Here is a 14,489-nt window from a genome sequence, read left to right as displayed (position 1 = left end):
TACTGTAGGGTATTTTTATTATATGTACAGCACTTTTTTTTTAAATGTGCTATATAAATATAATGCAATATAGGCTATATGCTCCGACCGTCCACACTCACAACGGCCTATACAGACATAAATAAACCAGCGACTGTATTCGCCATGACACAGACAGTCAGTGGTTTGTACTTGTTTAACTTTTGTCTAGTTTCTGAACAGATATGAAGAGCTTGAGTGCAAACAGCTAGCGGCTGATATTGTTTTTTCTGGGGTGCTCACGGGTGCTCATTGAAGATGATGTCACGGCTCCGCCTACACTGCGTTACTATAGTTACTGCCCCAGCTCCTAAACTGTAATGGAAGTGCAGCATTAAAGTTAGCCGGGCCTAATAAGGCCTAACCAAACCGAGCGAGGCCGAGCGAGGCCTGCGGTGGAAATGCGCCATTAGAACACGCTGGAAGGAGTTTTTAAGACTCCTTTGCAAGACTAAAACGGTTCTGAATCAAATTAAAATAATACATTCTAAATGAGGTTATAACATATTAGTATCTCTGTCTTATTTGAACGTGGAAAATTATGAAATTGTTACCTTGAGGTACTCTGGGGACGGGCTGAGGAACGCATAGAGAGCCTCGGACTGGCACAATCGCTCATCTGCCAGCAGACGCTACACACACACACACACACACACACACACACACACACACACACACACACACACACACACACACACACACACACACACACACACACACACACACACACACACACACACACACACACACACACACACACACACACACACACACACACACACACACACACACACACACACACACACACACACACACACACACACACACACACACACACACACACACACACACACACACACAATTATCAACCATCCTAACGCACCAAACAACAAAGTACTAAAATGACTGATGGCTGTACAGTGTGTACCTGGAGAAAGGCATTGAGCTGGGTTTTGCTCTTGTCCAAGAACTTCTGGTCGATGGATTTGAAGGGAAGTTTACTGAGGGAGGGGAGCTGGAGTTTCTTCAATGATGGGAAACACTGAGGAAGACAGACAAACACAGACAAATTCGGATTTTAAATTAGAGATTATTTTTTTAATGAGCAATGGTTTAATTCTATATAACTGAAGCGCATTTTAAAAAAATGTAGAACATTTATTGAGTTTAAGACTTCAGGCAATGGTAATGCAGGAACTGCAGGAGAACCATAAGGCAAAGTAACAACTTCTATACTGATCATTTAGAAAACATTTCCATACTGGTGCTGAATAAAGGTGAACCACTGGACAGATCTTTAAAAGGTCCCCTATTTTACTGTTTTTCATTAATATATTATAGGTTTCAGATATATACAAAACATGTCTCTGAAGAGTTTGTCTGAAATACCAAACAGATCATTGCAGCATCCCATAAACCCCTCTATTTCAGCCCTGTTTCACAAGTGCTGATTCTCTGTCTGTTGATTTATAAAAGATTTCTTGTTCAAAAGAACACAATGCTGCTCTAGGAGGAGATTCAGGTGATTAGGTGGGGGGGGGTTACCTTGGTTGCTGATTGGCTAATGGTTACACAAGTCCAAAAAATCACTATGACATCATAAAGTGGCCGAAATCTGATCAGCTCATTTTCAGACAGGTTTTTATATAGATGGATCAGGACAAAAATGGAGCGAATCTTTTTTCCTGAAACTTTCAGAATCTTTTAACAGAGAGGGGACACATGTTGATGTATAAAAGATATGAAAAAGTGGATTTTGCATTATATAGACCCTCCAGAAAAACGCGGGCAAAAATCCTTGAATATGCGGGCTAAATTCCTTGATTATGCGGGCTAAAATCCTTGATTATGCGATTAAACATGCAGGATTTTTATGTGATTTTATGCGGTGAAATTGCGGGAAGTTGCGAAATATGCGGAAAGTTGAGAAATATGCTAAATATGCGGGAAAAAATATTCTAGTCTTATTTATTCTCTCTGACACACAACCTGCCACTAACGTTAAACCCCTTTACTATTCAATTAAACACATTCAATGTTTATTTATTGTAAAAGCAATTGGGCTATTTTAATCTCACACACACACCCCCCCCCACACACACACGCACACTTCTCCGCCTCATTCTGTTTTAATTTACTCGCTCGTTATCTGACCAGCTTCAATCTTGTAGGCTACTCACTTCGTTTCTTGTAGCCCTCGAAAGGGTTTTGGAGGTTGATGATACGGTGAACGTGAGTTGTTTGGCTTTCTTGTCCGCAGCAGCAGAAAGCATTTTCGAATGTTTGAATGAATCAAAGTGGGTCGTCACTGTCGATTTTCTCTTATGCTCCAACACACAGTTGCACGGGGTGCAGAATAGTTTCCCCCCACTTTTTGCCCGGTCTTTATTAGAAATGTTCGTTGGTAAATGAGATGGATTAGATTTTTTAATCTTATCGTGTGGGCTCCACACGTTCACAACTTTTTTTTTTCTCAACTTTGTGTGGAAAAATGCGGGGATTATACGGCCTTTTGATAAATATGCGGCCTTTTAAAAATCTGCGCCATTTTGCTGATTATGCGGTCAATTCTGCGATCGCAGAATCGCGTTTTTCTGGAGGGTCTAATTATAGGTGACCTTTAAGTAAAAAATAAATGAGATATAAAGTATATATACAGGACTGTCTCAGAAAATTAGAATATTGTGATAAAGTTCTTTATTTTCTGTAATGCAATTAAAAACACAAAAATGTCATACATTCTGGATTCATTACAAATCAACTGAAATATTGCAAGCCTTTTATTATTTTAATATTGCTGATTATGGCATACAGCTTAAGAAAACTCAAAAATCCTATCTCAAAAAATTAGAATAGTTCCTCAGACCAAGTAAAAAAAAAAGATTTATAACAGCAAAACACAATCAAACATTTGAAAATGTCCATTAATGCACTCAGTACTTGGTTGGGAATCCTTTTGCACGGATTACTGCATCAATGCGGCGTGGCATGGAGGCAATCAGCCTGTGGCATTGCTGAGGTGTTATGGATGCCCAGGATGCTTCAATAGCGGCCTTTAGCTCATTAGCATTGTTGGGTCTGGTGTCTTTCAGCTTCTTCTTCACAATACCCCACATATTCTCTATGGGGTTCAGGTCAGGGGAATTTGCAGGCCAATCGAGGACAGTAATGCCATGGTCAGTACACCAGTTACTGGTGGTTTTGGCACTGTGGGCAGGTGCCAGATCATGCTGGAAAATGAATTCCTCATCTCCATAGAGCTTTTCAGCAGACGGAAGCATGTAAGAGATTGCTCTAAAATCTCTTGGTACACAGCTGCATTTACTCTGGGCTTGATGAAACACAGTGGACCAACATCAGCAGCTGACATGGCTCCCCAAACCATCGCTGACTGTGGGAACTTCACACTGGATTTCAAGCAACTTGGATTTTGCTCCTCTCCAGCCTTTCTCCAGACTCTGGCGCCTTGACTTCCAAATGAAATACAAAACTTGCTTTCGTCTGAAAAGAGGACTTTGGACCACTGTGCAACTGTCCAGTGCTTCTTTTCCTTAGCCCAAGTCAGACGCCTCTTCCGTTGTCTTGAGTTCAGAAGTGGCTTGACCATGGGAATACGGCTATTGTAGCCCATTTCCCGGACACGTCTGTGAACAGTGACTTTTGATACCTGGACTCCAGCTTCAGTCCACTGTCTTTGAAGCTCCCCCAAATTCTGGAAGCGACTCTTCTTCACAATGCTGTTAAGGCTGCGGTCATCTCTCTTGGTTGTGCAGCGTTTCCTGCCACATTTCCCCCTTCCAACAGACTTTTTGTGGATGTGCTTTGAAACTGCACTCTGTGAACAGCTTGCTCTTTGAGAAATTTCTTTTTGTGTCTTACCCTCCTGATGGAGGGTGTCAATGACGGTCCTCTGGACAGCAGTCAGATCAGCAGTCTTCCCCATACTTGTGATTTAGTTTACTGAACCAAGCTGAGTGTTTTTCAAGGCTCAGGAAACCCTTGCAGGTGTTTCGAGTTAATTAGACGATTCAAGTGATTCGTTGAACACCCTACTAGTATACTTTTTCATGATATTCTAATATTTAGAGATAGGATATTTGAGTTTTCTTAAGCTGTATGCCATAATCAGCAATATTAAAATAATAAAAGGCTTGCAATATTTCAGTTGATTTGTAATGAATCCAGAATGTATGACATTTTTGTTTTTTTAAATTGCATTACAGAAAATAAAGAACTTTATCACAATATTCTAATTTTCTGAGACAGTCCTGTATATATACACACAAGGGTGTACATAATTGGTAAGCAGGCACGGCAAACATCTGAAATGCGTACCGTCACTTGTCTCACTAAGCACCCTTGCGACAACAGAGCCGGTCGCTGTGCGCACAGACGGGGCTGCTGTTAACATCGGTGTGTACAACGGAATTGTGCCACAACTTCCGGCGCGAGTTCCACGCGTGTGCTCCACTAGCGCCCACCTCCACCCCTCCCGTCGACGTTCAAAATAACACCCACCACACACAGAACTTTGCGTGGACAGCCCTGAGTACCAAACATTGTCTCCTGGTACTCATTTGAGTAACTCACTAAGAAATGTATGTGCACCCCTGTATATATATATTTATCATATTTGTCATACACTAATATTCATGAGTGTATGGCAATCCCAACAATGTGTCTCTGCAGTTTGAGCGCTCCTTGAATGTGTCTCGTCAAAAACAATGAAGATGCCCGTTCATTAATCGCTTATGGGTACGGCCCCTTAGTGTTGTGTTACCTCGGTGAGTTTGCGGTGTAACATCTGGAACTCAGTGAGTTTCCTCTGAACGTTCCAGCGACTGTTAGCCATCTCCTCTGTTTCCACCAGGCTGACACACACACTGTAGGAAGCCACTGTCTCTCCACCCTCTTCTGCTGCAGCCTGAAACAAACAAATGCCTAAATGAGTACACAAAAACAGCATGACAAAACAATTGAATCCTTATACAAGAATATACTGTATTCCCCTGTCCATAGTTGCTCCAGTGGACTGAAGGCAAAGTTATAGATAGAATCGGAGGGATGACACCCCTCTTTAATGGTCACACATGCAGAGCACACAGCACACAGTGACATTTGGCCTCTGCATTTAACCCATCCTAGTACCAGGAGTCTAGTACTAGGATATGCATATTAGTTAGCTTGTTACTTCCACTAGTGGAACTAGCCATTTAATGTTAGTGAAGATGCAAGAAAACTAATATTTGTTTACCTCAGCAGTAGTGATGGTAGCCCTCCAGTGGCCCAGGTTTTCACACCACCAGTCCGTCCTGGAGATGTGCTGCTGCAGCTCACCGTGTTCTTTCTCCATGGCTCCGATCTCTTCCTTTAGTTTGCTCACAATCTACACACACACACACACACACACACACACACACACACACACACACACACACACACACACACACACACACACACACACACACACACACACACACACACACACACACACACACACACACACACACACACACACACACACACACACACACACACACACACACACACACACACACACACACACACACACACACACACACACACACACACACACACACACACACACAGAACATAGATGTAACTACTGTAGCATGCTAATCATACTTAAACAAAGACGGGACTTAATTAAGGATAAATGTAGTTTGGGTTTGTGATGTTTTAAAACTTCCTCAAAAGTGTCATGATTGTTCTGAATATAAATTGTTACCGAAGCCCTGAGAGGCAAAAAGCGGGAAAGTAAAAGATAATGTGTGTCTGTGTAATACTCATTTTGGCCAAAAGGAGGCAACACTACACTATGTACAAAATACTGAAAGCACTGATGTTTTCTTCCAGGATAATTTTTCTTTACCGATGCACCATATTTAATTATTGACTATTTTATTTATGCTCCTTTTTATTCATTCTAAAATGCAAAAACTGTCAAGAAAAGCAAATTCCACCTGGGATTATAAAAGTATTTCTCATTCTGACTGTGCTTAGAGTGTCAAAGTTAAGCAACTTTGTTTAAAAAAGAATATTTTATACTATTTTACTTTGTTTTACCTTTTATTGGAATTGTAACTTTGTTTTTGTATGTTTATATAAATATATGCAATATTTTTGTTTACATTTTTATTGCACATTTGTACGTTAAAGGTGGGGTAGGTAAGTTTGAGAAACCGGCTCGAGATACACTTTTTGTTATATTCCATGGAATGCTCTTAACATCCCGATAGCAATGAATATCTTAAGTGCTTTGACAAAAAATCCATAAAAAAAAGTAATCTGTGGAAGCTGTGGTACTGTAAAAAGCACGACCAATCATCTGAGCCGGCCCGGCTAAAATAACTGGATGGCCTACCTGCCTGTCAGCCTTCCATCTGTGCACAAACTTATCTCGTGCCCTCATTGGTCATGTGCGCGTTTGTGTGTGTTGGAGGAGGGGCTCTGTAAGGAAGTGGCAGATTTTTTCCGGCTGTGTATTTTCAAATTCTAGCTCACTCCAGCTGGTTTCTCCAAAATTACCTACCCCGACTTTAACTTCTTATGTCTTAAGGATTTTTTTTTATAATCTTCAATTTGTTTTTATTCTTAAATGGAACTGTCTCAAAACTAAATCTCCTCTGAGATGAAACTAATAACCTGTTGCTGAGAAATAAAACCTGGAAAATTCCACATTTAAAAAGGTTTAATCGAAGACTATTTCAGCTCAACATCTTACACTACATACACCAGGGGTCGGCAACCCGCGGCTCTCGAGCCGCATGCAGCTCTTTAAGCCCTCTGCTCTGGCTCCCTTGAGTTTAGACAAAAATAAGAAGGAAATAAAATAAAAGTATTTGTAGGACTATTTAAATGTTGTTGCATGATTGAAAATGTTTCGTATCTTGTATTTTGAGGTGATACATAAGATAATATACACATAAATAAAAAACAAAATGGTTTTAATTAAGTCAACTAAAAAATGCGTCATATCCTGCAACGGTCCCGCAACACCCCTTTTTCTTGCAGGTGAATAACCTGACCCAAAGGTGCTGCAGCCTTTACCTATCGAGGATAAAAACGGAAGAGGAAGAAAGCTGCCGATCTTCAGTCATAATTCAATCAGTTAAAGGTGGGGTATGTAATTTTGGAGAAACCAGCTTGAGTCTGCTAGAATTTGAAAATACACAGCCGGAAAAAATCTGCCACTTCCTTATAGAGCCCCTCCTCCAAAATACACGAACGTGCACATGACCAATGAGGGCACGAGATAAGTTTGTGCACAGATGGAAGGCTGGCAGGCAGGTAGGCCATCCAGTTATTTTAGCCGGGCCGGCTCAGATAATTGGTCGTGCTTTTTAAAGTACCACGGCTTACAAAGATAAAAAAAAAATTATGTATTTATTGTCAAAGCATTTAATATATTCATTGCTATCGGAATGTTAAGAGCATTTCTGAAATGAATTACCTCCCCCACGTTTAACTCTTTTTAGGGTGCAGCTATATGTTTTATTTATTTCAAAGTGGGTCAATTTTAATTGTATTTATTTTCTTCAAATGTGCTGTGTTTAATTTATTTTAAAGTAGGCCTGTGTATATATTTTTTAATTCTCCTTATAAGAGTTCTTTGTTTATTATTAGAGGTAAACAGTTTTATATAATGTAATAAATAATAAATGCAAAAAAACTGTAGTTTTTGTCTATGATATAACAATATATACAACTTTATAAGCTATCAAGCTATCAAATATGTTTTGCGGCTCCAGACAAAAAAAAGTGTTCGAAAAGGGGGCAAAATTGCTTTTTTGGTCAAAAAGGTTGCAGACCCCTGACATACACCATGCTCGAGAGGTCTGGATGAACTTTTATCCTGAGTGTCTTTTAAGTCTCTCTACTGAAGTGAATTGTGATTTTAGCCTTTTATTTGTCACCTTTTTGTCTGGTTTGGGAGCGTTCTGGATGGAGCCCAAGGCTTGGCGCTTATACTCCAGTTTGTCGTAGAGTTGTCGGAGCTTGGTCGCAGCATAACTGGCCTGCTCGTTGATTCTTTTACTGCCTTCATCCCCCACCTCCTCTCCTGACTCCAGACCCTGGCACTGCAGCAAAAGAGAAATATATTTATTAGAAGCTTTACACACTCAAAAATTATACACCAGGGTTTATTAAAAGATGAATAGTTCTGACGAAACAGTGTGTGACTGACCTCTTCCTCCTTCTCCTCAATGCTGCACTGTGATTGGCTGTTCTGCTCTTCTCGTCTGATCAGTTTATCGTAGTGGTCAGAAACCAGGAAGGAGGGGTAGTAGCGCTCTCTCATCGTCTCTGCCACCTGCAGGAGACATCAGAAATAATTCATCTTCAATGTTTAACAATTGTTTCTGTCTAAATTCAGATACTCCACTTAGTAGTAGATTGCATGTCATGCACTGTGAGAATGTTTTAGTGTGTTAATTTTGATCATGTAGCGTGGTCTCAAATAGCTGCTGTGTCCTCACCAGAATTGACGATGGACGAGGACAGATCGACTAACTAGCTAGCCAACGCTTACAACCAACTAGCTTATAACTAGGAAGCTAACAACTAGCTAGCAAACGCTAACAACACTTTTGTTTGAAGTATAGTATTAGGGATACCCAATCTGGACTAAGTTACCAACTGGATATTGTTTACTGACATTGCAATAACGATATGATTCCTGATATTAGAGGGGATTATCTTTTTTGGAGGTTCTGTACCAAACATGGATATTTTATTCTGTCTGTAGAATACAATTTGTAGGCCAGGACTTATTGGAAGCATCACAATACTCCATTCAGAAAAAAATATTCACATATTTTGCCAAATTGGGTTGTTTACTGTGATTTGGAGAATGCACTATATATTGCAATTTCATTAACATTTCATTTGTTTTTGCAGCCCTACAAGGATCCATCATTATAGTCTGTTCATTTTACCCAATACAATTAATAATGGCTTCCTTTGGACACCAAGTGGTATGTTACATAAATAATGAAAAAAACATATACATGTATAACTTTTATTTGCACAGTGCTGTGTGGCTAGTTCCCCTACTTTTGTTACGTAACCAAGATTACAATCAGTAACGGTTAGAAGTGTCCAGCCTTCCAAACTCAACTTGTTGACCATTGTGAGTGCACCATCCAGGACTCATGGAGCATTTTGCAGTACATTGGCATGCATTTCTTCACAAAACAGTACATTTATGTACAGAAGTATGCACATTTGAGACACAGCTTCTCACATTGCGAAGATTATTGTAGTTACTCTGACCTTTAATGAGAGGCTATTTGTTACAGTTAGTGAGTAGCAGAAGCAGCCGTTACCTGTTCTTGGAGTCGGACAAACACTTGTGTTCCTCTGTTCCCCACCAGACTCTGTTGGATCTCCTTTAGGAGGAACTTCTCCACTGGGATCTCTCTGCTCTCCACAAAGAACTTTTGGTAGATTTCCCCGACAATTTGGGGCACTTCATTCTGTCACAAACACACACAGTTATTACTGTCATTGTTTTTACATTAAAATATTCTATTGGGTTTTTTAATGACTGTTGTCATATTTTATCACCTCATCAACCACAGAAAATGAATCCTCAATTTAAATAAATGAAATCATCTAATTATATAGTTTAGTCTTTTCCTTAATAAATCAACTTTCTCAATGGATATAACTCAGCAGCACAAGCCTCCCTCTGTGTGCTGCTGAGTGGGACAGCAAACCTCTTCTGACCACAGTGAACCTTTGTGAAAAGCTCAACAGAAACACAAATGGATTGAAGCAGAATATTCTGTCGTGAATCATGAAAATTATAACATCTATTTTTATTTAAAGTGGACCTATCATGCTATATTTGAATAATATAGTGTAGGACCATACCTATATAAGGCATATTTATACTTTTTATTTTTCAAAATACCAGACAGATCATGCATTTTAGCCATTCCTCATTTCGCTCAATTTAACACTGTCTTTGCATGGGCTTATTCTGAGAGAACAGCACTATCTACAGGCCTGGCATATGTACTACAGCGTCTCCAGCGCTTTCAAACAGCAATGTCCGTGGCTGTCTCCTCCTGATTGGTGGAGTTGGCCCAATAGCCGTAGCCACTTCTGTGACGTCATAGAAGCGTTCAAATCTGGATCAGTCTGTATCAGATCCGTTGCAGCCCCTTTTTAAGAGATTTGGATATGGAGGAAAATAGAGAGGGTTTTGTTTTCTGACACTTGGTGAGTTCCCTGGAACACCGGGGACACATATTCATGTATAAAAGATGTACAAAAGTGCATTTAGCATGATAGGTCACCTTTAAATAGATGCTGACATTTGGATGCTTTCTTGTTATTGGAAATCTCTGGATGATCCAAGTTTCAAACCATCACACTGGAATCTAATTCTACAGGCAGTATCATACCAATAACACCATTGAAGCATGATCTTAAGGCCCTGACACAACAAACTGACACCAAAGAACACGTCCCGACGGACCCGATTGTTGTCGCCTCACGTCTCCTGTGTCTTGGCCAAAAAGTCGTACTGGAACACACCGCAAAGACTTCAGCCGACGGCCAAGTAGCACGTACGCACTCCGCATGCGTGAGTGGCAATAACTCTCCTTACCAGCAAGTGGCGGTAGTGTGTATTCGTCATTCAAAAGAGGCAACCGGAAGACAGATTGCGTGATATATACAAACAACAAATAGCGTGCGTTCCATTTTCACTCTCGTCCATCACAGACTGTTTCACAGACTGTTTCACGTAACGACTTATAATCGAAAACATGTTTTGCGGTACTGGAAAATGAAAAATAATAGCCGTCTGTGTGTGTATGTTGAATCTGGAGTGGAAGGTGTCGGCATGACCGAAAAGACCGAAAAGACACAACGGTGCTGGACACACCAATCTGAGTAGGGCGACAGGATGCTCTGTCTGACAGTGGCAGAAACAAAGGCTTTAGACATTGGCATGAAAACTATTTATGGTCACCATTCAAATGTGGATTTAGAATCCAAGAAGGGTAATTCCAAACTAACTAGTGGGTGTGAGTTATTAAGGAGGACATACAATGTTCATTTTCAGGTTCATATGTGTATTTAGCTCCTCTACTGTGACATATCTCCAGGCTTTAATGTTCAGAAAGCTCTTTATTTTTCTCATACTGCCTGTGCTGCAGCACCTCTTTTCACACTCTGTGTCTGTGAGAGAAAAATTCACTCTGGAAGAAACAAAGGGATGTTAGCCTTTGCAGACCATTTACATGCACAAAAACCTATAACACATAAAATGTGCTAACCAAAGCGTGTTGGAATTAAACAATGAGTCAAATAGAGGCGCTTCAGGCAGAGGGGGAGCGTTGGGAGAGAAACTTTGGGATTTTAGCCTTTGCAGACCATTCACATGCACAAAAAATCAATATAGCTCACTACAGGAAAGGGGAAAACCCAAAAGCATAATAGGGCCCCTTTAACCTGTTAAGCCTGTTTTTCAGGAATGACATTCCCAGAACAAATGACTATAACTTCACTTCTAAAAGGGATAAATTATCTTTTTTCTCAAAGCAATGATAAACCTGTGAGTTGGATGTAGAAAAGTCAGAATCAATATAGATTTTTTTTATTTTAAAGTAAATTCGATTGAACATAGTACAAAAAAATGTGTTTCTGTCCAAAAATAAACCATCACGGCCCTTCCACACTACAGCTTCGACAGCTTCAAAAACGGTTTCCAACGCATTCACTTTGAATGGGGTGACGTCACGTTGCCTCGCTTTTCGCCGAACTGAATTGTGGGTAGCAGAGCGGAGCTTTCCTGGCGTTTCAGGCTGCAAAAGTTGAGCAATGTTCAACTTTTGAAGCTTCTGAAGCTTTCGGTGGAAGCGTTAGCCAATCAAATCATATGCCAGTACAAGCTCTAGCCAATCAAACCGCTGCTTGTGTGTCAGGGGCGGGAGATTCATGTAATTGGTTGTTGGTCGAGCTTCAGACACGCCCGCCGGCAAGCTTTTTTTTAAGCTGTAGTGTGTACGGGCCGTTACTTATAGTGAAAACCACCCTTGAATGAATAGACTAAAAGCTTTAGGCATCCAAACTATAAAATATAATGCGTGTAAGTGTAGCCTTTACATGTTCGTAATTTAACTGCAATATGTATTTTCTAAGTGTAATAATTATTATTTGTTGTAATATTTGATGCGTGCAATATTTAGTCTTTTATTTTGAAGTCCAAGCTCACGTCTCGTTATGCTGTTCTCGCGTGAGTTAGAGAGCGAGAACGAGACATGAAACTGAGAGTATGCTGCGTTCACACCGGACGCAATGCGAATATTCGCTTCGCTCTAATCGCTCAAGTTTCACCGCGGCTGCCAGCTGTGTTTACTAGTGATGGGATTTATGGCTCTTTGAAGGGAGCCGGATCTTCTTGCTCCGTTCCTTTCAAAGAGCCGTTCAAAAGAGTCGTTCTAAAGAGCAGTTTTTTTAAAGGGGGCGGGGTTACTAGGTTTATCTGCGAAATAATCATCAGGATAATGATTGACTGTATTGCCAGACGTCAATAATCTGCATTGTAAACATGACACAAGGTGGCGCCATATTCATGTCAGTGAATGTACTTTGAATTTACCCTCTGTATGTGTTATCAGGGGTCGGCAACCCGCGGCCCTCGAGCCGCATGTGGCCCTTTAAGCCCTCTGCTCTGGCTCCCTTGAGCTTAGACAAAAATAAGAAGGAAATAAAATAAAAGTATTTGTAGGACTATTTATATTTTGTTGCATGTTGAAAAATGAACGCAGCAGCATAGATGCACGGATACTTTTACAGCTCCGTTAGTTAAGTGTATTCTTATATATATAAGTTGTAAGGACTGAAGAATACTTCCCTCTGTTTTCAGAGCATGCAGCCAACGAGGTATGTTGTTGTGTATTTATTTTACATTTATTACTTTGCTAAAGTTATCTCACATGCTGTGCATGTTATTGTGTGTCTCACACGATACTATGTTTGTCATTTATACTGTTTGTTTATGTGTAGTTTTCACGGTGGATTCGAAGAGGAATAAACCCGTTATGAGAAAGCCACTTGTGTCTGCCTGTGCTTCGAGGGAATTACAATAAGTACCCTGTATCAAGATTGATGCAGAACAAGTCACATTTGACCTTTTTAGAGAGATTTAGCAAAATAAAAACAGTTCTGGGGTCATTTGGGTGTATTTGCCATATCTCTGGGCCCCCTCGGTTGATTTTGATGATTGACATCTCTTTTTAACCGCTAGAGCCAATAGAATCGAGGGGAAGTTCCTAAAATCCATCTAAACATTACCCATTGGTGAATGAGTGATGCACAGCCGGAATGCTCAAAACTGGAAGCTGGGTTGTAGCTCTCACACACTCAGGGGTGTCAAACTCAAGGCCCGGGGGCCAAATCCGGCCCCTGACTTCATTTTCTGTGGCCCCACAAGAGCTTGCAAAGAATATAATATGTTTATTATACGGTTACAGGCCGATTTACGGAAGCACGTTGCCCATAAACTACATGTCCCACAATGCATCTCAAATTTTACTTTTTTCTTTGAATTTTTTCTTTGTAGTTGCCTTTTTCGCAGGATTTGACTTTTTTTCCAGAATTTGGCTTTTCTTTTTTAAATCATTTTGTGACATTCTCACTGAAAAGACTTGCAATGATTTGCCCTAGACTTCTTCATTCAGACGTAGTTAATTATGAAGTTATTACCCTATCCGAAAATAATCCAATGCAGAGGCATTACGTTATTTTATATATATTAAATATTTATATATTTATTTTTATATTTTCTTAAAGTTACAACCGGCCCTTTGAATGCAACCATAATTTTAATTATGAAATTTAGTTTGACACCCCTGCTCTATATGAAATCTCCGTTTTTGACAAAAACGTTATGATGGATTATCAGTTATCATTTCAAAGTGACACAGACAAATTGGATTAACCTTCAGCAGCGTTTTTATCATTTTAATGCCATTGAACACAACTTTTGATCAAAAAACAGCAAAGGTAAGACGTATTTGCCGTTTTGGCTCCGTAAAGCCACGTTGTGTGTTGTCTGGTTTTGCCTTCGCTGCCCTGAGTTCTGGTCGCACAGTGATGATCTGTGGAATCGCAGCTTTCATTTGATATCTTGTTTTTGCAGATCCGATAAGTAATACAATATTTCTACCGTGAGTTCTGTGCTAAGTGCGTTAGCATTTTTTTGCTTAGTGCTAATTCAGAGGCTTGGTATTACCCTTGTGTTTCGTTAAGCTAAAATGGTTCATATCGTCAGTTAGCAGAGTTTATTCCCGTTAAGTGGGTATGATACATTAATAGGTTGTTAAATGTTAAGAAACCCTGAGACACAGTTTAGTAAAAAAAAAGCCCGCAGCCCCCGCCGGGCTTAACAGGTTAAAGAAAGAGCCTCATTCAGCTCGGAGTTAGACTAC

General features: G+C 40.1%; 1 protein-coding gene across 2 annotated transcripts in view; it reads right to left on the bottom strand.

The window, feature by feature from the left end:
• Positions 1-14,489, bottom strand: part of snx25 (sorting nexin 25) — a 62,569-nt gene that overhangs the window by 5,243 nt on the left and 42,837 nt on the right. For both annotated transcript variants that reach the window (XM_079670211.1, XM_079670212.1), the window contains exons 10-16: positions 9,369-9,518; positions 8,228-8,353; positions 7,956-8,120; positions 5,273-5,404; positions 4,799-4,942; positions 947-1,060; positions 573-650 (exon numbers count right to left, since the gene is read on the bottom strand). In XM_079670211.1, the coding sequence (XP_079526337.1) occupies positions 573-650; positions 947-1,060; positions 4,799-4,942; positions 5,273-5,404; positions 7,956-8,120; positions 8,228-8,353; positions 9,369-9,518 (909 nt within the window). The remainder of the gene's footprint in view (positions 1-572; positions 651-946; positions 1,061-4,798; positions 4,943-5,272; positions 5,405-7,955; positions 8,121-8,227; positions 8,354-9,368; positions 9,519-14,489) is intronic.

This window comes from Notothenia rossii (assembly GCF_949606895.1).
Source record: "Notothenia rossii genome assembly, chromosome: 3".
Lineage (NCBI taxonomy): Eukaryota > Metazoa > Chordata > Actinopteri > Perciformes > Nototheniidae > Notothenia > Notothenia rossii.
The sequence above is the reverse complement of the archived record's forward strand: the minus strand, read 5'-3'. Positions and strand labels throughout refer to the sequence as shown.